This window comes from Acanthochromis polyacanthus, chromosome 11 (assembly GCF_021347895.1).
Source record: "Acanthochromis polyacanthus isolate Apoly-LR-REF ecotype Palm Island chromosome 11, KAUST_Apoly_ChrSc, whole genome shotgun sequence".
NCBI classification, from domain to species: domain Eukaryota; kingdom Metazoa; phylum Chordata; class Actinopteri; family Pomacentridae; genus Acanthochromis; species Acanthochromis polyacanthus.
The window spans coordinates 24,245,644-24,272,264 of record NC_067123.1 but is presented as its reverse complement, the minus strand read 5'-3'; the positions used below and the strand labels follow the sequence as shown (position 1 = coordinate 24,272,264).

The 26,621-nt window shown below is 39.8% G+C and overlaps 2 protein-coding genes across 2 annotated transcripts; both read right to left on the bottom strand.

Annotated features, from left to right (window-relative positions):
* Nucleotides 1–564: 564 nt before the first annotated feature.
* Nucleotides 565–10,004, bottom strand: znrf2a (zinc and ring finger 2a). Its single transcript, XM_022197795.2, has 4 exons — nucleotides 9,239–10,004; nucleotides 5,245–5,340; nucleotides 2,816–2,921; nucleotides 565–1,462 (listed from the first exon to the last, which is right to left on the bottom strand). The coding sequence occupies exons 1-4, from the start codon at nucleotides 9,555–9,557 to the stop codon at nucleotides 1,405–1,407; spliced, it is 579 nt and encodes a 192-aa protein (XP_022053487.1). The 5' UTR covers nucleotides 9,558–10,004; the 3' UTR covers nucleotides 565–1,404.
* A 2,034-nt stretch (nucleotides 10,005–12,038) lies between these two features.
* Nucleotides 12,039–25,511, bottom strand: mturn (maturin, neural progenitor differentiation regulator homolog (Xenopus)). Its single transcript, XM_022197793.2, has 3 exons — nucleotides 25,068–25,511; nucleotides 19,262–19,384; nucleotides 12,039–13,590 (listed from the first exon to the last, which is right to left on the bottom strand). The coding sequence occupies exons 1-3, from the start codon at nucleotides 25,224–25,226 to the stop codon at nucleotides 13,483–13,485; spliced, it is 390 nt and encodes a 129-aa protein (XP_022053485.1). The 5' UTR covers nucleotides 25,227–25,511; the 3' UTR covers nucleotides 12,039–13,482.
* Between the last annotated feature and the right edge of the window lie 1,110 nt (nucleotides 25,512–26,621).

Genomic DNA, 26,621 nt, shown 5'->3' with positions numbered 1-26,621 from the left:
TCAGCAACTCTCGAGAGACAAACTTTTTTTACAACTCCCTAACTGGCATTAAAATACGCAGTAGCATAACTATCAGGAAAGAAATTCTCAGATGAAAGTAGTTATCTTTCAACTGCTTTTCTTTCCTGAAGACTGTTTTTTCCTACTTGCTATTACAAAAACACCTTCTGTGTCGCCCATGCATTACCAAACACAGTCAAAGGAAAGATTGCCTTTCTTCCGACGGCTCATTTTGCAACAAACAGAAATAACACTTGACTTCGTGTCTCTGCATGCCCACTTTGCTGCCTTCTCTCAGCTGATTGCAGCAATCTGCTCTCTTGTTTTTCGATTGTAATAGTGGCAGGTCTATAACACAGGCTTTCAGAGCTAAACTCAAGACTTTGTACAAATTACACAACCATGTACTTGAAAAAAAGAAATATGCTGAAAAAAACATTTGCTTCAGTTCACTCCTTCATTTTCCTCTCAACTGTCCATGTCAGACAGACACACTCCTGCTGATTTCAATATAGGTCGAAGACTTATTTCAGTCAGTGTGTAGATACAAAAATACAAATGAGCTCTTATGCAGGAAAGAGGCACAAAGACAAAACATTTATTGTTGTGCAGTTCATTACAGTACAAATAGAAAGAACAACCAAGACAGGTTCAAAGGTTATAGGAAAACTTTCCAGTCTATGACATAGCAGCATATTATGGCACTCCTTAGAGACAACATGAATCATCATTAGATATGTCTTAACCTACTTTAATTCCACCACTAAACAACACAATCACATTACTGTGGTTCTAAAAGGCCAAGTGATTAACAAAGTCACGTTCGACTATTTGGTCTAGGACACATGATTGCTTAACAAACAATATTGATAGCCAATTTTGCCTTGAAATTAAGATCTATTTCCTGACTACCATCAACACTGCAATCATCCCTTAAAGCTGACATTTTTTATTCTGTATGGCTGTTTTTTTATATTGCACAACATCAGCCTTCTGATTAAGTCTCTGAATGGTCTCTACTGAAAAGAGGTGTCAGGCTCCCACCATGTTGGGCACACAAGTCCTCTGTTACAAAACCACACCCTGCTCGGCAACACGGTTCAGTTCAGATTCCAGGTTGCATGAATCCACTTCAGGCCAGCAGATGGCATTAAGGAACATTCACATATTTTCTGGAGACAAAATGACTCCACCAGTGGTTGTTTCAACATCCCATGAAATGTGGAGGAACATATCCAAAGTCTGTCACTGTTCCATGAGGCGATCTGAAAAATTCTGCACACAATAACGTCTTGCAATCCCTGAGGAGCGTTGAAGCTCGGCTGGAACAGTGTTGGGATGAGGTCAGGGCACACAGTCGACCACAGCAATGTGCTGTAGACTCAAACTGTACTTCTGAAGCTCCTAGTCAGAAGGATGCTCTGGACATGAGCGATTCACCTCAAACCACTCGTCTATGCACCTGAAACGAGGCAACAGGGATGTTTTTAGCTCATGTGGTCAAAGAAAGCTGTAATAATATTTAGTTCTAGGAAACACAAATAAGTACAGTCACAAACACTTTTCTGGGGATACATAATGTTTGATTTTTTTCTGACATAGAATTAAGTAAAATAAGTATTTTCCAACTCATTTTGCCGTTATCAGTCGATAACGATAATTCTAGTATCTGTGTACCCCTGCAACTTTCTCTTTACTCTTCAAAAAGATTACTTCTTGCTTTGATCTTTAGGTTAAAAAAAAAACTAAAAACATACAAAACAACAGTTAAAGGGGAACTTCAGTTTTTTTCAACCTGGGGTCTGTTTTCATATGTCATTTCATACATGTGAGTGATGGAGAAATTAATTTTCAACATAGCTCCGGTATTTAGCCAGGCAGTCAGCTTAGCAGCTCAGCTAGCGAAAAGTATGGGACAAGTGGCCCCCCCCACGTCAAAGTCCACCCTAACGTGCTTTTTTCCCCCCACACTGACCAGCTCGGATAGTCTCAACGAGTGTCAAAGCAAATCTCGTTCCGAAATCACGCGATAGCTCGGCGCGAGCTATCGCGTGATTTCGGAACGAGATTTGCTTTCTAGCATCCTTAGCTTTGGATACAGACCACAACAAAGAGCGATCGCCAGGTAATGTGGAGGTTTTCATTCACTTCTCATCTCTAGTATGTTGTGGGACACTCGTTGAGACTATCCAGGCCGGTCAGTGTGGGGAAAAAAAGAACGTTAGGGTGGACTTTGACGCGGGGGGGCCTCTTGCCCCATACTTTTCGCCAGGTGAGCTGCTAGCTGAGCTGCTAAGCTGCCTTCCTGGCTAGATACTAATACTAATATTAATACTAATAATAAAATAGGCTGGAAAGATGTGTATTTCTGCTGTAAAGTTGGACATTTTAACATGGAGGTCTACTGGAACTGACTCACTTTTGGAGCCAGCCTCAAGTGGTCATTTCAGAAACTGCAGTTTTTAATATTTTTGCGTTGGCTTTGCTTCCCAGCTCCAAGGGTTGCTACTTGGTCGTTCCACCCTGTTTCCGGTATTGACGCTAAGCTAACGCTCTCGTCTTTTTATCATTTTAGCCAATGGATCTTAAGCGGGAGAGTGGTGATAATCTTCCCAGCTATCTCTCAGCAAAAAAGACAAAAAACAATATATGAATTTACAAAAATGACAACTTTTCCGCTAAAGTATTTATCGTTCAAAATGTGTGTATAGACTAGTATACAGTGGATATTTACACCTACTTCATTTTATGCAATTGTCAAACATTTTCTATCAAACTTATTTGTGTGTTTTCAGTGTTCATGCATATTAATTACCCCTTATGGTAGATACAGAGGCAAGGCAGCCTGGCAATGGTGTCTCCCTGTTCCAGCTCGTCTAAACAGATGCTACATTCCCCAGAGTCCCTGGACAGGATGTCCTCTGAGAAAGACAATACGGACAGAGAGAAAATGAGCAAAAAGCTGCTTCACACACCAAACCTTGTATCAGATGTTCACTCTGCTGAATCCTGCACAACCATCTGTTTAACCTCTGATATCAGAATACCTATAGTCATCTGTGTCCAGACGAGAAAAGGAGAAATGAGCCGTCTCTAATGGGAATGGGCTTTTAATTATCCTGTTCTTTGAATGAAAATTGGATGGTGTATTTTATTAGTAGTAAAAAATGCTGAGATTAACCTAAGGTCAGGTAACACTGATTTAGTTTTTGGGTTTTTTTGTATTTACCAGCATAATCAGCTTTAACATGCCCTTGTGTCAAGACCTGAGGTGAACGAATAACTGTCGCTTGTATCTACTTTTAAGCTTTCATGCAAATATATCAAAAGACAGACTCATTTACATGTACTTTGAAAATATTTATGAGTTAAACATCAGGATAAGACACTGACTGTACAGGTTTTAAACATCTGCATGCCTGTGATAAAGCTGGGAGACACTGTACAGTAAATGAGCTGCAGATGTGTATTTATCAGTAACATGCACACCGCTGTGGGTGTGTGCAATCTGAAGGCTATATGTGTGTGTGCGCATGAAGCATCATACACGGCAACACTTGAGATGAGATGAGGAAGAATCTACTGTAATTTGTATGCATGCAACAATGTCAAGCCTGTATGTTTATGCTTGTTTCTATGAATGTGTGCTACACAGGTGCTCACACTCAATCTGCATGCTTATGGCTGGCTGAGTAGATGTGCAGCTGCCTCACACAGTTTCATGCTGCACTGTGTAACACTCTAGACCAGGTGCATTCTTGCGGATTTGTGAATTATTAATACACCCTTTACTCTCTTACCCAACAGCTCTAACTAACAAGTTAAGATTTTACTCCTGAAACCTGTGGTGACACATTGGTACAGATTTAACTACCTGACAATAGATAAAATAGGAAAAATAGGCGCATTAAATGGCTCCTGGGCTATTTCACATCAACTTAGCTTGCTTTTTAAAACCTCTTCAGTTCAAATTTTTTTCTTTTGCTAATTTTTTTGAAAGAAGATGAATCACTGGGAGGAAGAAAAACAAATATTAATCAAGTTACAATCACTTTCATACAGGTTGAGGTCAAGTTTCAAATTTTCGCCGACATAATTTTTAAAATATAAAATCAACCCCCCCTTTCGCGAGCGTTTTCAAGATTGTCGCAGCCTAAAATGCCTGAATTCGTGGCAGCTTTTCTAAAAAATTGCGATGTAAGTTGCAATGTTCAAAGCTTATTTGTTGCGATGAAATTGTGTGAGACAGTGACAGTTTTTAGAACATGTTTCAACATTTTAATTGACAAGATTTATTCCAAAAATAATTGTTTAACACGCTCCAAGCCATTTACACAAACTTGCACACCACGGTGGGATATTAGCACCAGCCAGACACTGGTTTACCATGAAGTGGTTGGTAGATTTAAGGCACAAAATGATCATTTATTGCTGAATTAGTCATAACAGTGTATATGTGTACACATTACTGTTACCATTACCGTTCAAAAGTCTGGAGTCACTTAGAAATATCCTTATTTTTGAAATAAAAGCATTTTTTTCAGTAAAGATAACATTAAATTAATCAGAAATACAGTCTAGTCATTGCTAATGTGGTAAATTACTATTCTAGCTGGAAATGACTGATTTTTAATGGAATATCTCCATAGGGGAACTCTATAGAATGTAGATGTATAATGTGGGATGAGAGGCTGCAAGGAGACATTAATTTGCTGTAAAGCTTCACAAAACTTGCCAAAGAACTGTAGTATTTAGTGATATAACTGAGAGAAGAAACATTAATTGAGTAATTAATTAATCAAAGATTTTAATCCAATACACTTTTTGTCAGAGTCAGTGATTATCTCCTCACAGTTGGTTTTCTGTCCATTCTGTGTGCACTGATACAAATAACGAACAACCAAAAAGAATGTCCATCCAATCAATGTGTTCTACCAGGAAGTTAGTAAATAGTCAGATTGCCCTATCAGGGCCTAATTTGGCCCAGAAGCCCTAAGCTGAGCACCACTGCACTAGAGTATCTCCACATTGTGGTATTACTACTTTACATAAGAAAATAGCCCAAATATTTCTACTAGCCTCAGCCATCTGAAGCACCTTCATTTGCCTTCACCATTGTTCAGCTTTGCATGTCAACTCTGAGCAAAGCTTAACAAGCAAAACTGGAGACATAACAGATAGCTGCAGCAAATAATCGTACAAAGTAATAGCACCACAGGCTTTGAGAATCTGCTACAGACTTACTGTTGTATGTGAGGCGCGTTTTGCTGAAACACATGAGCAGGTGCTTCTCTATTTCATCCGATGCCATAAACTTGGAGCAAACAGGGCAGTGAAAACCTGAGAGGAGGAAAACACAGAGACAAGAACATGAGGCCTCAGACGTAGCAAATGTCTCTGCTGTAACATTTTACTGAGACGTGCACGAGATCGGATGTGGGGCTGTTGCTGTGGGCGGGATCTTATGCAGAACTACATGATTGGACACCTGCACTACCAGTCAAAAGCTTGGACACACCTTCTCATTCAGTGCTTTTTATTTATTTGTGTTATTTTTTACATTGTAGATTAATACTGAAGATTATTATTTTTTGTTTACAACATAATTCCATATGTAATTTAATTTTAGAATTTAATTTATTGATTTGGACGGGATGTAATGTATATTAATGAACATACAATCTCATCATAGTTTACACAGTTGCAGGCTAATTTCCATCCATTGTCCCACACATAAAAGAATTTAAAAAAATACAGCGTTACAGACGTATAAAAAACAATATAGTAAAATAAAGACAACGGTGATTAATAATAACTGGGTTAAACCTACCCTAAAGTGCTAGCCTAGCCGCGCTAGACAACCCACGGCAACGAATTTAATTCTCTGCCAGGGTGGGTCTAGTTACCCTCCATAAGGCTCGAGGCTGGATTCTCCTAAAACTGGCCGGACGAATCACCATGAAGTGTAGAGTCAGAAGGCGGGCGCAACTAAGTGACGACAGAGGCGCGACGATTCTGACAGAAACAATAAACAGTTATCTTTCGACTCGGCTTTGGCCACAGCCCTTAAAGATTTGAAGCTAAAATTCAACTTGAAAGATAAACAAAGGACAGCACTGAAGTGTTTCATTGAGAAGAAAGACGTATTTGGACTTATGCCGACGGGATATGGCAAATCCTTAATATACCAGTTGGCTCCGCTGGTTGGGAAGCTAATGGGACTTAGCCACAATCCGCCGGCGCTCTAGGAACTCCGTCAGCCTATTCGTTGCGTTGATTGGTTGTATACCTACCCAATTGCTGCAGAGTGATTTGAAAGACAACCTTTTAGCCCGCCTCCCTCCCTGTCAAGCGGCCCTAGACCCTTGTGCCTTCAGAATTCAGAACATGGGTCTAGCGCGGCTAGGCTACTAAAGTGCTACTATTTTAGAAAAGTGCTTTCAAGGCATAGCTTTTTTCATAAAGTGAATATAGTTAAAGAGCCTATTTTTAACCGTTCTGTTGTCCTCATTTACAGGCACCAAAAAAATTTTTCCCTTGTCTAAAAAAATTTAAAAAATTCAGCCAAAAAAATTCTTCAAATTTATCTAAAAAATTGCAAAATCTTCAGGAAGAAAATTCCAAAAAATCCTTAAAAGTTTCCCTTAAAAGTTTTATTTTTAAAAAAAATCCCGAAATTGGGCAAGAAATAAAGATTTAGAAAATAAAATAAATAAAAATTGCAAATATTTAAAAAAAATGAATAAAAACCTTCCAAAAAAGTCCTAAAAATATCTAAAGTGCTAACGTATATATCAGTAAAAATTCCAATATTTTCTTTAAGAAAATTTGGAAAAAAATCAACCAAAATCTTGCGAATTTCACTGGATTTTGGTTGATTTTTTTTCCCCGAATTTTCTTAAAGAAACATTTTTTTTAACATTTCTTTTTTTCCACCAAAAAAATTCTCAAAAATGTTGAAAATGTGGAAGCTTTCACTGTGAAAATATATATTTTTTCCCCACATTTTCAAACTTTAAAACGGGTCAATTTGACCCGCGGGATGACACGAGGGCCAAAACATCTGAATTTAAAATGCCTGAATTCCTCAATGTTCACAGGCTTGATTGTCAACCAGCTATGTCTTATACTGTCTCTTAAAACTGACAAAAGTGGAGCTTTCTCTGATAGCTACAGGTAAAGTATTCCAGTTTGTGCAACCTTTAATAGATGAGGCATTCTGTGCAAAGGCAGACTTTCTAAATTTTACTTCACAATCACCCCTTGTGGCTGACCTCGTACTACCAATACCATTTTCGTATTGTTTTATAGTTTTGATGTCTTCAGTATTAATCTACAATGTACAAAATAACTACACTGAATGAGAAGATGTGTCCAAACTTTTGTCTGGTAGTGCACATGCGCCGATCTCTAACAATCTGCTTACCTCATGCAGTTTTTCATACGTCATTGCACATTTACTGTAAACACACGCTTAAGCTCACATGTAACATTTATGGCGCTGCAGCTATAAATCGGGTTATTAATTAATACATTTGACCCACATATACAAGGCCCTGTCAGCTGCTCAAAGATTAATAGGCCGAAAGCTGCTTGACCCGAGACAAACTAACCTGCTGTTTACCGTTGTAACGCCTCAGTAGAGAAAAGGACAACAAAGGCATCCTATATGCAGGCGGTGGTTATCACTGCTGTTTGTGTCATGTGTCTGTTAGGGAGGTGAGGCAATGGGATAAGCCTGTGGACACAATGTGAGGCCTGCAGTGTCACAATCACATGGTTCTCATGGGCGAAGGTCACTGATGAGGCTTACAACGATTAGATACCAGTCGAACCAGTAATTAGAAAGAATTGGAACAAACACTCGGCTGCATTTTCATGGATCCTTTCATGGACGATGAAGAAATAGAAGCATGTGTAACTTCTAACAGGAAAATAGAGATTTGAGGAACGCTAAAATGTTCGAGTGTTTCTTTCAGGAAGTTCTGGTGTTTTCACTAACATGACGTTAAAAGGTTGTAACGGTTCTGTTACGCTGGTTAGGCTCCTGTTTTGTTGGCTTGCGGTCTGGAGAGAGACAACACGCCGGTTTCAACAAAGCTAGACTTGCGGATTCAGGAAGTTGGTGCGCTTGTGTGTCAGACAATGTGTAACCAGCAGGAAGCTCTTATCTGCTGACCTACATAATGCACTCTTCCCGCAGTGAAAAACAGAGCCGTTTTGCAAAACAGAGAAGAAGCCGGTGAAGAACGACGCAAGACAAAGGCCAGCGTAGTACAGCAGAGCCACCTGTGGTTACAATAAAAGTGCAGAAGTGCTAAACAAAGGACTCAGTCATCAGACATCTATTACCATATGCCAGGTATCACATGTCAGATGGAAAAATACAACCCAGACTGCAACTGTCATGTATGCAGCTCATGAAACGTACGGTCTCCTGCATGTGTTGAGCATAATGGCATGAAAAAGCGGCACAGATGCAGAATAAAGACCAGAGATGTTAGAGTTACACACAGAAAAGTGGATGTTTTGTGAAATATTCTGTTCCAAGAGCAATAAACTGGAGGAACAAGGAACACTGACTAACTCAGGAGATTAAAAACATCAGTAACCCTCCTGTTGTCCTCATTTACAGGCAACAAAAAATATTGTTTGTCTGAAAAAAAAAAAATCCAATAAGTCAGCAAAAAAAATCCCCAAATTTCTGAAAATTTGCAAAACCTTCAGGAAGAAAATTCCAATAATTCCTTAAAAATTTGAAAAAAATTTTGATTTTGAAAAAATAAAAATTTTAATAATAAAAATAAAAAATGGCAAAAATGCTTGTAAATATTTTCAAAAATGAGTAAAAATCTTCAAAAAAATCCTATAAAATATTTAATGTGATTACCTATATATCAGTAAAACTTCTAATGTTTCTTTAAGAACATTCACATAAAAATCAACCAAAATCCAACGAAATTCGTTGGATTTTGGTTGATTTTTATGTGAATGTTCTTAAACAAACATTTTTAAAATTTCTTTTTTTTCCATCGTAAAATGTTTAAAGATTTCTGAAAAATGTGGACATCAGAAGTTTCACTGTGAATTTTTATTTTTTTTCCCACATTTTCAAACTTTAAAATGGGTCAATTTTGACCCGCAGGACAACACGATTGTTAATGTACTTTAATGAGAACTCTGCAACACACTTTGCTTGTGTGTCCAGATGTGTTGTGGGTCTGTGTTGCTGTCTTACCTCCCAGCAGATGGGTGGACAGGTGAGTCGGCAGGGACCCTATGAGCAGCCTGTGGCCCTCAGGGGGCAGCTGGCCTTCGTCGTCTCCATCTGTGCCATCCAGGCTCTGATTGTGTGACCCTGACCTGCGGCCGGCCGGTATGCCGAGCCCGGAGCTGGTGGGTCCTCCGCCCGTGTACCGGATCCGGGGCCCGTCGGGTCCGTTGGTGTACCTAAAGCCGAACCTCTCCGCTCCGCCGGAGTTTCCAGATGGGAGATCGGAGCTGGAATAAGCCCGAGCTCTGCCGTCAAACACCGCGCTGCTCTGTTTGGCCCCCATGCTGTCTCTGGCTGACCTCCACAGGTTTTTTGTTGGGTTTTTTTGCTACAAAGTTTTTCAGCCACGACACATGATCAGAGCGAGTCCAGAAGAGCTGACAGCAACAAAGGAAATCAAGGCGAACACATGCACACGAAGACACAGACGAGCTGATCCCGCATCTCAAACTTTCATGGTGCGTAAAGTGCGCACTCACTGACGCATAACTTAATTTCCAATTGCTCTTTTTTTTCTTGGCAGAGCCCTTCCCTTTTTTTCAACAATAGATTAATAGAAAGAAAGAAAACCTCGTCTGTAACACGCCTTCAGTTGCTCCACTTCAGACGAAGACACAAGCGCCCAGTGTTGACCCAAAGCTCGTCTGGTTCAAGTTTGTTTTTGTGCTCAACTGAGGCCGTCTGGAAAGAAAAATAAAAGCAGGGATTGCCCTCCTCCTCCGGAGAGGAAGCTCTGTCAAACTGACTGAAGTTGTCTGGATTAAGATCACACAGCTTTCAAAGTAAAAGTATTCAAAATGTGTTGAAGATTTACTGACCTGTAGAGCAAAACTTAATTCGTCCAAAAGAGCTGCTCAGTATATTATAATCTGTATTTCTCCCACCACACTGTCTTCACAGGATCATTCTGCAGAAACCCACACATATATATGTAGCACTGCCCTTTGAGTATTTTGAGTAACACTAATTGCATTATAGTAGTAATGTATTACCTGCACTTATCACATGACTGACACCCATTGAATGCTGCTGCTCCTCACTGTCCTATCACATGAATGGCTCAAAGACTGTGTAATCCCATCCTGGTCTGATGGCAAAGTCCCTTTCATGTAATCAGTGTATTGATTGATCATCGAAAGGGAGGATGAAGCATGACGAATTCCATGAAAACCCTTAGTTTCAGATAATTAATCAGTACAAGCTTTTAAAGAACTTATCAAACATCTACAGGTGACGTGTAATCAGTAGTGGAGGAATTACTCTGATCCTTTAAGTAAAAGTAGAAATTGCACAATATAAATGTACTCCACTGCAACAAATCCTACGTTGATATATTTTTTTCTTGAGTAAGTATTGGTGGTAAAATGTATTTGAAGTATCAACATAAAAGTACTCATAATTCAGAAAAATGACCTCTTTGAGTTTTCTAAATCTGTGTTATTAATTATGAATTATGCAAGTTTGTGCACAGTAGCCTTTTACTGTTGTAGCTGATCAAGCTGTGAGTAACTTTGCATATGTGTGTTGCATTTAAAATCATATTTAGGAAGTAAATAAACCTGTTGAGTACATTTAGTGGAATAAAGAAATGACTGCAAAGTGTAAAAATGATAGCAAGTTTCAGGAGCAAATTAAACAGTGAGTAAGCTGAAGTCATATAAAATGCTGCTTTTTGCACCCTGAAGAATATAGCTCTGTGAAAATGACCACTTACGGTGGAAATATTTTATTTACTTCAGTGCGATAGAGTTGGGTTTGATGGAACCCTATTATTCATTCACTGCCACAACGTTTATGTACTTTTTATGTATACATTTTGTACATTTACAAGGCAGGGGGAGAACTGAACCTTCTTCCTTAATCGTGTGTCAGTTCAGGTGGTCAGGATTACTACACAGATGTGGAAATAAATGTAAATTTAAAGTAATCTCTAGATCTTGATAAGTTGTTTTGATCATAAAGTAAAATACCATATTGCTCAGTTCTATGTGTTGTGCTTGTATAGACTGTGATCTGTAAGTTGTGATGTGTAAATGATAAACTGAGTCATAATATTGTTGAAATTGCACTTATTTTCCTAAAGACATTTCAAATTGATGCATGTATGCATGTAGACACTACCAGTCAAACGTTTGGATGCACCTTCTCATTCAATGCTTTTTATTTATTTGCTTTATTTTCTGCATTGTAGATTACCGGTAATACTTTTGCAGTATTATTATTCCATTCATCCATCCATCCACCCTCTATACACCGCTTTATCCTCACTAGGGTTGCGGGGGGTGCTGGAGCCTATCCCAGCTGACTCGGGCGAAGGCAGGGGACACCCCAGACAGGTCATTATCATTCCATATGTATTCTTTTATAGTTTTGACGTATATTCCATATCAATCTACAATGTATAAAGCAATTTGATAAAAACCATTAAATGAGAAGGTGTGTCCAAGCTTTAGACTGGTAGTGTACGTAGGCTCTAAATATTTATTTCTTGTGTGTCTTGAATCTTGGAAACAACCAGTGGATTGCCAAGTCATTCCTTTCGTGCTTTTACTTTGAAAATTAGACGCTTGCCTCCTGTATGTCACACAGCCTCGAGCTTGACGCAGCTCTGAGAGCGCGCGTCAGGTGGCGCGTGACGTCAGCCCCAGTAAGACCAGCGGGGTTGTTGGCAGCAGCAGGTCACCAGTCCACTGTGATATGAAAAGCCCTCCATGTTTGGCGCTTTGTGCGCCACAAAGTTGAGGCCGGTAAGGAGAGAGTAACACTCTGTTCACACGGTTTATTGACCAGTTTCACACACATCAGAGGACAAACAGAAGATACACTGGATGAGAAACATTCAAAGAGGCAACGGAAAGACAAACATTTACAAGCCAAAAGTAAATGGGCAAAATATCTTAAAGAGGTTCTGCGTGTGGATCTAGTGGCTGAGGGAGGCCTGAAGCATTGCAGTGCACTGGATGTGACACAACAACACAGCAAGATTAGAAATTACAGGGTGGGCAGGCGAGAGATAGGCGGTGGGGGAGGCTGACAACAAATATTTTCTCCTCCCTGTGATATCACTCAGGGGTTTGGGTGTGCCCTTATTCGATTTATGATTTGGGGAGACTGCTAAATGAGACGATAAGTTCATAAAACAACGCAGGGAAGAGAGATTTTGGCAAGCTTCAGGGAGGCATCTCCTCAGATTGTGCTGAGAAAAGGAGGGCAAACTGTGAACCATCAACAACCAGGAAGACTACGGGATACAAGAATTCAGGTGTCATGTGACAATGAGACACCCAAACCGGGAAGGGCTTTAAGCTGCAGCATGGGCCTTTTGTTTGTGATGGTCATATGATAGTAACATTTATTAAAACATCCTCATAAAGTGACTTTGAGGTGTACTGCCTTGGAAACATTAACAAACACACCTCAGAAAAGAAGGGATCCATGCTACTGTAAAGCTGCACACTTCCACATGAGGAGCGACTGTGTAAAATGCTTTTTGTCTCTTATCTATACGACTATTTTTAAGTGTGTGTCTAAAAGAGGATCGTTTGAGAGCTGCCCCACCTGAACGTCACAATTACATATCCTCGCTCGGCTCCCGCCTCCTTTCCCTCTGTAAAGTGGAAAAATGATACCTGCTGCTCCCTCCTTGCGTCACTCCAGTTGCCTCATGTGGCCACAAACCGTCAGTTTTAACCCACTCATCTCTCGTGTATCCTCTGTGTCAACAGAAACGAGGCTATCTGCCACATTCATCTCCACAGCATGGGGGTGTTGGTTTGGGGGAGGGGGGTAAGTGTGTATTGCGGTAACATCTGACTGTATTTCTGCATAACAAAAGCCAGCTGCGGCCGATGTAATATTGCTGTGCTGTGGAACTTTAACTAACCAGATAGTGAATGATTATGGTACTTGCATTGTACGTGGCTACTGCTCACGTAGCCCCAAAATAAGTGTGTGTGTGTGCGTGTTGATTAAGGGGGGTCAACAAAGTGCAACAAAGTGCACTCTTTGGGAAGCAAAAGCCACTGAGACATTCAAGAACATGGTGGTGCGTTTTTTTAGCGAGTTGACTATCAGTATGTATGTGTGTGTGCGTGTATGTGTATGTGTGCGTGTGTGTGTTGTTAAGTGATCGGGCTAATGTGCGGAGACCCGGCGGGGGGGCTTTGGAGGAGCTCAACCCCAGCTCAGGCCTCTCTTCCTGGGGATTATCACTGCTGGCTGACCCCCATCTGCTGGTGGTCGGGCCCAGGTTCCCCCTCCATGTCAGCGTGGTAGTGCTCGAAGCTGTCATCCTCTAGGTCTGGAAGACCCAGCAGCTGGCAGAGAGAGAGAGAGAGAGACAAGGAGGGAGAATGTTGTGTTAGAGGCGCTCAAGTGTGTGTTTGTGTTTAAAGATCTACAATACAATTTCTTAATGGCTTGCAGTGTTGGAATGTAACAAAGTACATTTGCTCACGTACTGTGCTCAAGAGCAATTTGGATGTAGTTGTACTTTAGTGTTTCTATGTTACGCTACTTTGTACTTCCACTGGAGGCTGGTATTTTGCTTTGTAAAACACAAGATTTAATTTAAAGTTTTAGTTGGTTGTTATTTTGTAAAATTAGAATGATATTGTATCCTGAGGGGGGGTGCACAGTGGTGTAGTGCTAACCTTGCCAGCAAGTTGATTTCTCGCGATATTTGTGAGTTCACAAATCTCTCAAGAAACCATCTTGCTCCGCTCCCGCATTCACTGTTCGTACAGAGCCAAGTTGGTTCGGGCCAATCACGCAGCAGTATTCGTGTGTGGGGCGGGATATCCGGGTGTGAAGACGACACCAAGCGCCAGTAGATCAAAACAAACATGGCAACGGAGGACAACGATCGTGTAGATGCTGCTATTAAGTCAGTTTTAGCTGAATCTCCTATCGCTTCTTTGAAGGAAGAACAACGAGAGGCTCTTTGCGCATTTCTGGACGGTAAAGACGTTTGTGCTTTTTTACCTACGGGTTTTGGTAAGAGTTTAATCTACCAATTGGCTCCGCTCGTTGTGAAGATCCCGCGATTGGCTAAAAACAAACCTGTCAGAGGCGGGACATACTGTTGCATTGTCCAATCCGTGCCTCTTTCCTCCTCTTTACATGGAGCGGTCCCAGATTGATATTGTGGTGTACTATCAAGTACTACACAATTATTAATCTGGCTATTGCCAGGTTAGTGTAGTGGTTAGCACTTTCGCCTTGCAGCAAGAAAATCCCCAGTTCAAATCCTGGGGTGGCCCTGGGATCTTTCTGCATGGAGTTTGCATGTTCTCCCTGTGCATGCGTGGGTTTTCTCCGGGCACTCCAGCTTCCTCCCACAGTCCAAAAATATGCTGAGGTTAATTGGTTACTCTAAATTGCCTGTAGGTGTGATTGTTTGTCTGTATATGTAGCCCTGTGACAGACTGGCGACCTGTCCAGGGTGTCACCTGTATAGAGAATGGATGGATCCAGTAGAGCAACTTATTTTAATTAGGAGGCCACATTCAGCCCTGTTTGATCTCAAGTGGGTCAGACGAGCAAAATCAGAGCATAATTACCTATAAATCCCCACTACTCCAAATATTTCCTTTGTTTTAGTGCAAAAAAATTACACCATGAAAATGTTCGCATTGAATGGACTATCTGTTTACAAAACAATATGAACAACGTGAAATGTCTTAAGAAAAATAAGTGGAATTTCAACAATAGTAAGCCTCAGTTTATCACTGACAGATTACCACTTACAGATCACAGAGTGTCCACAGAGGCACACAACATTCAGTTGTGGGTATCTGGAACTGAATGATATATTTTACTTTATGATCGAAACAAATTGTCAAGACGTAGAAATTATTCAAATTTAGATTCATTTCCACATCTGTGCAGTGATCCTGACCTTCTGACTGAAATGTAGAAAATGTACACATAAAAAAATACAAAAAAGTCGTCTCTGTTGTACTTCAGCTGCTGACTGACCTTATATTGCACAATGTTCAATGTCTTTGAATATTTTCACAGTAAGTATTCCTTTTTCACCTCTTTAATTTCTTAACTTTGCAAAGTGATCCTGCGGGCCGTAGTTGACTCTCTGTTCGACACCCTTGGTGTAAAGTGATTAAAACGGTCTCCAGTTGCCACGTGAAAGTGTTGTACACATTAATGAATCAACAATATAATTAGTATCATGAATGCTTTTACGTCAGGTACTATAACCACATTACTGTTGTACTTTTATCTTGGTGTTCAGTGTGTTGCCTAAGAGCAAAACAAGATTCAAGAGCACACGTTGCATTCATTTCAAGTCTACCTGTCTGTTTTAGAATTGATTTTAGGCCATTTTATTAGTTTATAAAACTCTTAATGATCCTGGTCCTGCCTGTTTATTGGATTCAGTTTCATCTAGAACCCTCAGGTCTCCTGGTTGTGGTCTTTTAATTAAAACAAAGTCAGACCAAAAACCTCCAGCTTTTGTCATTAAGGTCCACGTCTCTGGAACAACGTTATTCTGAAGACCTGAGTATAGCGGAGTGGTGACATCTTTTAACTCAAGACTGACTGTTACCACCTATTTATCTGTACATTTTAGTCTGTTTAATTGTTTTTAAAAACGTTTTTTGTTATTGTCTCACTTGAATTTTTGACTTTTGCTGTTAGGTGTTTCTTCACTGCATTTATTTATGACTGTGTTTCCTCAGTTCTTACATCTTTGTTTTTATTGTGCCCTTTATTTCCATAAAAACAATATTTGTAAGGTCATTTTGGGGCTCAACACACACGCAATAACAATGCCACAGTTCACTGTTATCATTTTGAGTTATGGCAGCTTGTTATCAAATTATGTCATCAACAAACTACACTGGCCTGGGGTAATTAGCTTTTACTCTACAATGTTTGATTACAACTTAATGATCAGCAGTTAAGCACAAAAGTTTAAGTGACTCATAAAAATCAAGTTGTTCAAAGTAGTATTTTATGGTATTTAAAGTATTTGATTACCATAATTATGAACACTGGTATTTTAAAATAATGTTCCAAACTTAAAAGATTTTTAAAATCTTGCACGCATTTAATTTTGTGGTGAGAATATGTGCCTTGAAATACTTCTTGGAGTGTATCAGGGTGTTGAGACTGTGAGGCTGGATAATGGTTTGGGAGTTATTGTTTTTCTTTTGTTCTGTAAAGTACTTTATGGTACATTTCCGTTTGTATAAAACGTGAATTGAATATGTCTGATTTTGATTGCAGAACTTTAACTCAGAACAGAGTATTTCTACACTATTATTTTTACTTGAGTAAAGGATCTAAATACTTCTTCTGCCACTGCAGTCTGTATGATTTCAGTTTACCGAAGTCCTGTTTCCCAGGAAGCAGACTCTTGTCACCATAAAGTTGTCAAGTGGGCAGATTTTGTGTTCTTTATCTAGTAGTTGACAAAAATAAACCTAAAAATATTTTTTACGTTTCAAAAGTTCAACAACTTCAGTACATTTTAGCAGGTTCTTCTGTTAAATTTACATACACACGTGGACAAAATTGTTGGTACCCCTCAGTTAAAGAAGGAAAAACCCACAATTCTCACTGAAATCACTTGAAACTCACAAAAGTAACAATAAATAAAAATTTATTGAAAATTAAATAATCAAAAACAGCCATTACTTTTGAATTGCTGATTAACATAATTATTTAAAAAAACAAACTAATGAAACAGACCTGGACAAAAATGATGGTACCTCTATAAAAGATTGAAAACTATTTGACCAGAGTGACATGATTAACTCAGGTGTGTCATTTAATTGACATCACAGGTGTTTCCAAACTCATAATCAGTCAGTCTGCCTATTTAAAGGGAGACAAGTAGTCACCCTGCTGTTTGGTGAAAAGGTGTGTACCACACTGAACATGGACAACAGAAAGCGAAGGAGAGAATTGTCCCAGGACATCCGAAAAAAAATTATAGACAAACATCTTAAAGGTAAAGGCTATAAGACCATCTCTAAACAGCTTGAAGTTCCTGTGACAACAGTGGCTCATATTATTCAGAAGTTCAAGACCCACGGGACAGTAGCCAACCTCCCTGGACGTGGCCGCAAGAGGAAAATTGATGACAAATTGAAGAGACGGATCATTCGAATTGTATCCAAAGAGCCCAGAGCAACCTCCAAAGAAATGAAAGGTGAACTCCAAGGCCAAGGTACATCAGTGTCAGATCGCACCATTCGTCGTTGTTTGAGCCAAAGTGGACTTCATGGGAGACGACCAAGGAGGACACCACTGCTGAAAAAAACTCATAAAAAAGCCAGACTGGAATTTGCAAAAATGCATGTTGACAAGCCACAAAGCTTCTGGGAGAATGTCCTTTGGACAGATGAGACCAAACTGGAGCTTTTTGGTAAGGCACATCAACTCTATGTTCATAGACTCAAAAACCAAGCATACGAAGAAAAGAACACTGTCCCTACGGTGAAACATGGAGGAGGCTCAGTAATGTTTTGGGGCTGCTTTGCTGCATCTGGCACAGGGTGTCTTGAAAGTGTGCAAGGTACGATGAAATCTGAAGACTATCAAGGCATTCTGGAGAGAAATGTGCTGCCTAGTGTCAGAAAGCTTGGTCTCAGTCGCAGGTCATGGGTCTTCCAACAGGACAACGATCCAAAACACACAGCCAAAAACACCCAAGAATGGCTGAGAGAAAAGCGTTGGACTATTCTAAAGTGGCCTTCTATGAGCCCAGATCTGAATCCCATTGAACATATGTGGAAGGAGCTGAAACATGCCATTTGGAGAAGACACCCATCAAACCTGAGACAACTGGAGCTGTTTGCTCATGAGGAGTGGGCCAAAATACCTGTTGACAGCTGCAGAACGCTCATTGACAAATACAGAAATCGTTTAATTGCAGTGATTGCCTCAAAAGGTTGTGCAACAAAATATTAAGTTATGGGTACCATCATTTTTGTCCAGCCCTATTTCATTAGTTTGTTTTTTTAAATAATTATGTTAATCAACAATTCAAAAGTGATGGCTGATTTTGATTATTTAATTTTCAATAAATTTTTATTTATTGTTACTTTTGTGAGTTTCAAGTGATTTCAGTGAGAATTGTGGGTTTTTCCTTCTTTAACTGAGGGGTACCAACAATTTTGTCCACGTGTGTATATAAATATGAAATCATGTATTTAACAAAGCAATCAACTATGATTGATATGTGTTTCTTTTTATTAGGAGTCTAGAATACTTCCTGGTATGAGTTAGTAACATTTCAAAAACATTTTATTCAGTATTTTAGTGTATAAAACATTTAAGTACTGGATTTGGGGAACATCACTTATTAAAGGACCTTAGTTTTTAACTAAGATGCAGAATTGGAGCCAGAAATTTGTAACTAATTATTGAATAAATGAATCAATTATAATACATTAAGGAGTGTTAATGGACCACCAGCATCAGTGAATGTTTCTTTTCAGTTAATAAATCTTTACCCCGTAAAAAACTCTCACTGGTTACCTCTTGATTATTCCTTTGCCTTTAATAATAATACCTTAATTTTATCATTTTGATGGCTTGAAAAAATGTACTTTGGTAAAAGAAATAAATGGACTCTCCTGTTGTGATAATAACCTACTTGAAGTTTAAAGAATTGGTACAACTGGTTACAGTTTATTTTGTTCACCAAAAGTATCAGGCAGAGTAAATCTAGAGTGGAGGTTGCATAAAGAGAAAAAAGAAAATAAGTCCTCCTGGATGTGAATATTCTACAAATTCATTCAAGGCCTTGAACTGTTGTCTGTATCCTGCTCACGGTTTGTATCATCTGCTATCCGAGTGTAGTTGGACATGATGTTTAGCTCGTGGCAGAGAGAACAGAATGTTTCAGGGCTGTAACAGGCTTCAACACAGCAAGCAGATCTCACTGTGCTGCAGCTGATGCACCGTGTCATAAAGTAAACTGTGACTCCCACAGCGCCACTGCTTTTGTTTCCTTACAGGCCTGAAGGACGTGAAGACCTTCTCCAGCACCTCCAGCAGAGTCTTCTTCCCGCAGGAGGAGATGTAGTCCTGGGCCAGCTGGAGGAAGGGAAGGCAGTCCTCGCTCTCGCTCCACACATGCTGCACACACAGATAAACACGGCGATTATTAACATCTTTCTGAGCAGGCACAGCGGAAACAAGGCATGAAGTGTGATCAAGGAAATTCATTTATATGCAGCTTTAACACAATAGAGCGCATGATGTAACGCTGCTGCACTTCCTCCACTCGTGTAGCCTCGTGTGGGCTACGCAGTGACAGAGAGCTGCATTTATGAGTAAATCTGTGCTCTAAGTGACACGACAAAAAAAAAAAACTAGAACAAAGCAATTAAACCTGATAAAGGGATGTTTGCTGAAGGACGAATACAGCAGGCAAAATAAGTGAAAGTAGCACAAGCATGGGTGACACAAAACTACAACAGTAAGCTGGTGAATAAGGAAATCCCACACTGTAAAAAAAAAGCATGTTTTTGTGAAGATTTTGATGCTCTTTTACAGATTTTCCCTGTTTTGTTGAATTGCAGGTGATAGCTAGTAAACGAGAGAAAAAATATAAATAAAAAAACCTATTACAAAACTAAAATAGCACTCAGAGAGCGCAGTACTCTGCCAAGGGTGCTCAGTGGTTGTATAATTTCTGATCGATCTTTAAAAAATTTGTGGTCCAGCTGGTGTAGTGTTCACTTGTTGTCATAGCTACAGTGACGCTGTGCCGCTATCTTGCACTGATAAAGAGGTCTTTAACAAATCTTTGCATTCAGACTACAAGCTGCATCACTTCCAAAATCTAGTCAATTGACCGTTGTGTCATTTCTGACCTTCCCTGAAATTTTCATCCAAATCTGTTTGTCTAATTTTGAGTGATGTTGCACACAGACACACAGACAGACAGACAGACAAACCAACACCGATCATCACATAACTCCTCCTCCTTGGTGGAGTAAAAACAGGCTGAAACTACACATAATGTCCACAACAAGAATCAAAAATGTAATGTTTTTCTGCAGTGTTCATTCACAAAATTACATTGTTTCACTGTATTTAAATGAGCTGAAATAACATTATTTTGCAAATATCTGTCATTACATTTGCAATTGGTTTTTTCTGTTGTTGTTTGCATCCTTTTTAACATATTTTTTCCAGCAACATTGCTGCCAGACTTTTGTTATTTTCTATGGAATTTATTTATGTGTATAGGTTAAAAATGAGAATCAAAGACTACAGAACAGATTCTATTCCATTTTTTTAAGATGAGACTTTTCGGAAATCCCCTTAGATCAGCGCTATCTGCTTTAGTTATTGTGTTTTCTTGCCCTCAATAAAGGCGGTGAATCACACTGTGTTGACAAAAGGAAAACATTATCACCACATACCTGAATCACCTTTATTTAAACTGTTTGTGTTTTAAGTGTGTGTGCACCATTAGTTAGTGAACGACACTCCTCGTCAAGGATTTTATCATAAAATGTTTCCAAAAGACCCAAACAAACGTCTTCAAACACACTGAACAGGCTCACTCTTTTATCCCACAACACCTGAGTAGTCTGAGAAAATGATGTGTTCATAGCCTGAGCTTCAGCTCTCTGATAAGGAAATATAAAAGTAGTTCAGTTATGGTCCATAAAACATCATTAAATATTGGTAAACTGTAATTCCTCCTGGATTAAAGTCAACTTCCACATCAGTGGGAGCTATCGGCCACCGAAAACCTTTTACAAGAATTGTTTGATAAACACTGGGATAGGCCAGTGGAGCGTTTCTACCTGTTCAGTGTTTAATTGGAGTCTAAAGGCCAAACTGCTAGGTGATGTATTAGGTAATGCTATTAGTGGTGTCCAGTGAGGGAGAAAACAAGCAGCAGGTGTGAACCAAAAGATGATTTTATATGTAGCCGAGAGGGTTTTTTGGTTGGATAAGCCAGCATGTGAGGCCATGACATTTAAAGTGAAACAGGAATGTTTTCACAGGAACATTAACAATATTTGCAGATATTTATATACATATAGATTTATATAAGAGTATTATTCGAGTATTTACAGCTCAGATTTAAAGCTCGTCAATTTAACTCCCAGAGCATGAAAAACAATTTCTTAACTTTAGCCTTAAAAAGACACGAGTTGTTCAGTAACAGTGAAAATGGCCTTCTTCATGCCAAACATGGGAATCATTAACAGATAATTCAGTAAACTGCAATCTATTTTTACTGGATTAGATGGACGCTCAAAAAACCAATCCTTACTTTTACACCCTAACTGAGAACCGAGGGTCCTCTTGAGATGTAAATGCTTGTCATCTGCAATATCAAGGCATTTTTACACCTTAAATGCTGTAAATTGTGCATATAATCTATCACAATCAATGCCCTAATATAGTTAAAGGCTTTATCTCTTATTTCAACCCTTTAAAACTCGTTTAAAATGCCTTATTTGCACCAATAATAATGAGAAAATTTGTGAAAATTGAACATTGGTTTCATGATATATAAAGACACACACGTGAGAGTTCAAGGGCTCATGGGAAAAGGCTTGTATTTAAAAAAAATACACTGATGTAGACAGAAGTAAAGACCGTCTCAGCTGTGACTATATTGTGGGGGGGTGATGCTGATGGATGGCCTCCCACACGAGTCTCCACAGGAACAGCTCAAACCCCACCTTCCAGCAGAGCAACACGGACGAGCCACATGGCAAATTAAATTATTCTGTCTTTTTTTTAACAGTCAGACACTGTATCGCACAACCTGGGAGGCTGAAAACTACTAACGCAAAGAGAAATCACAGAGCTGGAGACAGCGGAGGGCAGCAGCACTTCTGCTATGGTTGACCTGATCTCACAGCGCCCTCTAGTTGATAAGGTGATGCTCTGGATGTCCTCAGATTTGGGAAAAACAAGATAAACTGGCAAGGACAGTGTGTGAGTGTGTGAGTGTGTGTGTGTGTGTGTGTGTGTGTGTGTGTGTGTGTGTGTGTTGGGGGGGGGGGTATGATTGTGTGTGTGTGTGTGTGTGTGTGTAAGAGAAACAGCATGTGAGACGTCCTGCTGATAGCAGTATTGATCGAACCAGAGTAACTAGATCTCGAGAGTCCAGCAGAGAGACAAAGAGTTATTCTAGCTGCTTTGAGAGTGCATAGCAGACGGATGACTGTGTGTGTGTGTGTCTGTGTGTGTCTGTGTGTGTGTGCGTGCGTATAAGTTCACAGCAGTTTAGGAGCATTAGATTAGAAATCCAGAGAAAACTGAGAGCCGAGAGAGAGATAAAAGGGAGGAAGATGGAGCAGTCGGTGCTTGGAGACAACAAATCACACGGCATATTTAAATACCTGGATCTTGTGTGATTGGTTGTGAGATTAAACTCTCCTTTGTGCTCTTTCGTGACGACATTCTCACTAAGAGGGATTGATAGTGCAGAATTTGCATGTGCATTTAACTATTTATTTTACGAGCAGTCATGGAAAACCCCTGCTACAGCAGTGCTGATCTGCCGTCCGGTCCAGACGAGGCCTGCAAACGCACAACACGAGTCTGCGTGACATAATGTGTTGTTGAGTGAACAGACGCCCTGGCTCCTGGGTCATCTCCATCTGCTCTCCGCCCTGTTAGACCCTGTCACTGGGCAGGAGGAGGAGGAGGAGGAGGAGGAGGAGGAGGGCGGGTGTGGCCTCTGGGGCTTTAGGACTCATAACACCACTGCACCACAGTGGAACGGCCGTCTGTGGCTGATCAGAGCAGTGCTGGAAGTGCCATGAAGACGCTGAACTCTATAGGGCAGTTACAGGACAGTGTGGCTTTGGCAGTTTTTGTCCAAAAATGACAAAATAGTGGGTGTTTTAAGGGTGATTTTGATGGTGTTTAGGCCTTTACATGTGACTGTTTGGGGGAAAATACATTAAACATGAGGATAATTGAGGAAAATCGTATATTTCTGCACAGTCATATTAGAAAATCATATAGGATGACAACATAAACAAATATAAATTTCAAATTTGCAGAGTTTACTTTTCAAGACAAATAGCTGTTTTTGAAGAGTGGGGTTTAGCTGAGATAAAGTGCATCAGTGCAGAAAACTGTAGCAATAATAAAATAAGCCATGATTTATTTGTTGCATGTCTACAGGCCAGGGGATCAGCTGTGGAGAGAAACGTCTCAGCAGGAAGATTTTACCATTTGTGGCAGTAAAACAACAGCTTTCATGTCTAGAAATAATAAAATGTCATAAAAATGACATTCAAGAAAAATAAACATCTTTCTGCCTTAGTCTAGACATACAGTTATTATTCAAACTTTTTTTAATGAAAAGAGAATAAGTACATTTCTGCTAAAATCTCCACAGATATAGTTTTTTTTTAAAAATAAATCTGATTTCAAAGAGAATAAATAATTTTCTGCTTAGATCTTCTAATATAATTGTTCTGATTTTTATTTCAAAGAGAAGAAACAAAATTCTGCTTTAGTCTCTACATACATAGTTATTTTAAAGCTTATTTCAAGGATAATAGACTATTTTCTGTTTAAATTTCCTCATATATAGTTGTTTTTATTTTTAGGGAGAATGAACAACTTTCTGCTTAAATCTGACATATGTAGTTAATATTTTTTTGATTTAATCCTCACAGGTATAAGTATATTTCTTATGTTTGTTTCAAAAAGAAATAACAATTTTCTGCTTAAATCTCCACACATATAGTTTTCAAAACTTAAATATATTTTTCACTAGAATGAACCCTTTTCTGCTTAAATATCAACACATATAGTTATTGTGTTTATTTCAAAAACATTTCTGCTTAAATCTCCACTGATATAGTTATTTTGTTTTTATGCCAAGTAGAATAAACCAAATCTCTGATAAAACCTCCACACATACAGTTATTAATGATTAAATTTAGATTTAAATGAGAATTACCTTTTTCTGCCTAAATCTCAGCAGATACAGTTATTATTTTTAAGTTTATTTCAAGAAGAATAAACCATTTTCTGCTTAGATAAGATAAGATAAGATAAGATAAGATAAGATAAGATAAGATAAACTTTACTGATCCCACATTGGGTAAAGTTCACCGTTACAGCAGCTCCAAGGAGAAAAAAGTATAAAGGCAATGCAGAATAAATGAGAAACACAGTGCAAAAACGCAGAGAACATTATATACACAGAAGATGTTTTGTTTCTAAAGAAGACTATTTACATGAGCTTGAGGCTGAACAGTTATTGCACATAAGTGATATGCATATGTGAGGGGGAAAAGTATATCGAAGTATATCGACGTATATAGTTGATATATTATTTTTTTAATGTCAAGTAGAATAAACCAAACTTCAGATTGAATCTCCACACATATAGTTTTTTAAAAATTAATTTATATTTTAAGGAGAATGAACGCGTTTCTGCCCACATCTCATTGTGTTTTGATGTTTACTTTGAAATGCAGTGCTCTGAATCCAGCATGAAGGTATTTGGGGCTCTTACTTTGAAAGGTCCGGGCCTGGTTCTGTTGGCCTGGTTCAGAGGGTTATCGCAGCTGATCGTAATGGAGGGAAGGAAGGGAAAAAACACAGCATCGACACATCCAGAGAAGGGGGGAGTCCACCAGAACTGAAATGACATCATCCCCTGCGCTCGTCGCCCAAAGCCCCCCTCCACCCTCCACCCCCCTCCCACGTCCATCAGCCTGAAAACCGGGACCGACCGGGACAACCCCACCTCCAGCCCACCCTCGACACACCTACAAGAACCCCCCCACACACGCAGCTCGAGGCCCTCACTTACAAAGCTGTCGGTGCCGCCGGGACACAGCACGTAGAAGGAGACGCCGGGCTCTGCGTAAAAGTCCAGCCGCCTCTCGTCGTCTTCCTCGGCGAAGATGAGGTCGAACGGGTTACCGGAGCACCACTTCTCCGCTGCCTCCACCAGATGCTTGAACTCCATCCTCTGTGATCCGCTCTGCGGTGTCCCTGGCTTCCAGGAGCTTGATCTCTATCTCTGTGGCCGTCGCGGCGATGATGCTCAAGACGCAAATAACAGCTGATCGGACCGCAGCATCAGCAGCCTCCAACTACCGCATCTCCTCTACTGCACCTTCTGCATGGCCCGGGAGGAAACAGATCAGCGGTGGTGCACGGAGCCTGCCGGGGTCTGCTGCTGTTGATCCGAGCTCAAAGCCCCATTCCTCTCTTCCTCCTCACGTTATGAAATCAGCCCGTCGGTCGCATACATGCATACGCAGGAGGACGCTGGAAAAAACGCGATGACGAATAGTGAAGCCGGGCAGCCGTCCATATCTGAGGCGCTATAGGCCTACCCCCAACTTTCTCACTGTCAGACACTGCTGCAGCGTTTTAACCTGCAGGAGACCGACTGACAGGCTGTCTCTGCACAGCCTGCAATAGGTGACAGCATTACCATGGTAACAGTAATCCTACACTCAAAAAATAAATTGTAGGAGACGGTTATCGCAACAATTTCCACTAAACTGAGTTGTGTTAGATCTAATTTAATAATATTATTAATGTGGCAATAACTACAACAAGACTGCAGTGAATAATTTCAACATGATCTTGTAAAGTTGGACCTAATTAACACATTAGCTAACTAAACTGACCAACATAAATTCAACTTAACAGTGTTTCTTTTGTCTGAATTTCATGTTTTGATTAATAGCAACATGAAGATATGTTGGTACACCAGCTGAACTCACTTGTGTAAATATAAATGAAGTGTTGGACCTCTGTTACTCAGCTGTATTTGATAAGACCAATTAAACTACACCTTGTAATTCCAACTTCACCCATTGATGCACAGTGTAGTTCAGGAGATACCCATTTTCCATTGGATTTGGGTCACTTTTCACCCATGTTGTGCATCAAAGGGTTAACTGACTTAACTCTTTGAGTGCGTCAGAAATGACCCGGTGAGGTCATTTTCTTGCAATATCTCTGTAATGAAAAGTTTTTAATCACTTCATATTCCAGCCACACCTCAAAAAAACATGTTTTTGGTATCATTCCATTTCAATTTTTAAGTTCATACTTTTGAAGAAATTGTAATTAGGGTCTGAGCACCGATGGTGCCGAAGGACCCTGTTGAAACCCTAGGGTTTCTTTTTCTTCTTCTTCACTCTTTTCCCCTCTTTTCAAACTCCACTTTGGCGGCCTAAACATACCTCAAAATGCATCAAATTTTGCATGCACATCAGGACTGGCGAAACATTTGATATTTTATGGGAGTTGCGCACGTGTGGCAAAATGGCTCCTGACTGCTCCGGCTCCTTGGTCTGCCCCTGGTCCTCCGTGGATTCTGGCTGGGTCAAGGAAAATCATCTGT

Excerpts from the sequence above, each read along its gene's own strand:
- znrf2a (XM_022197795.2), bottom strand. The coding sequence starts at position 9,557 with ATGGGGGCCAAACAGAGCAGCGCGGTGTTTGACGGCAGAGCTCGGGCT. Across the intron at positions 2,922-5,244 it reads AACGCGCCTCACATACAACA|AGGACATCCTGTCCAGGGAC; the intron begins GTAAGTCTGTAG and ends TGTCTTTCTCAG. Across the intron at positions 1,463-2,815 it reads CTCTGTATCTACCATAAGGG|GTGCATAGACGAGTGGTTTG; the intron begins GTAATTAATATG and ends GCCTCGTTTCAG.
- mturn (XM_022197793.2), bottom strand. The coding sequence starts at position 25,226 with ATGGAGTTCAAGCATCTGGTGGAGGCAGCGGAGAAGTGGTGCTCCGGT. Across the intron at positions 19,385-25,067 it reads CCGGCGGCACCGACAGCTTT|CATGTGTGGAGCGAGAGCGA; the intron begins GTAAGTGAGGGC and ends CTGTGTGTGCAG. Across the intron at positions 13,591-19,261 it reads TCTTCACGTCCTTCAGGCCT|CTGCTGGGTCTTCCAGACCT; the intron begins GTAAGGAAACAA and ends TCTCTCTGCCAG.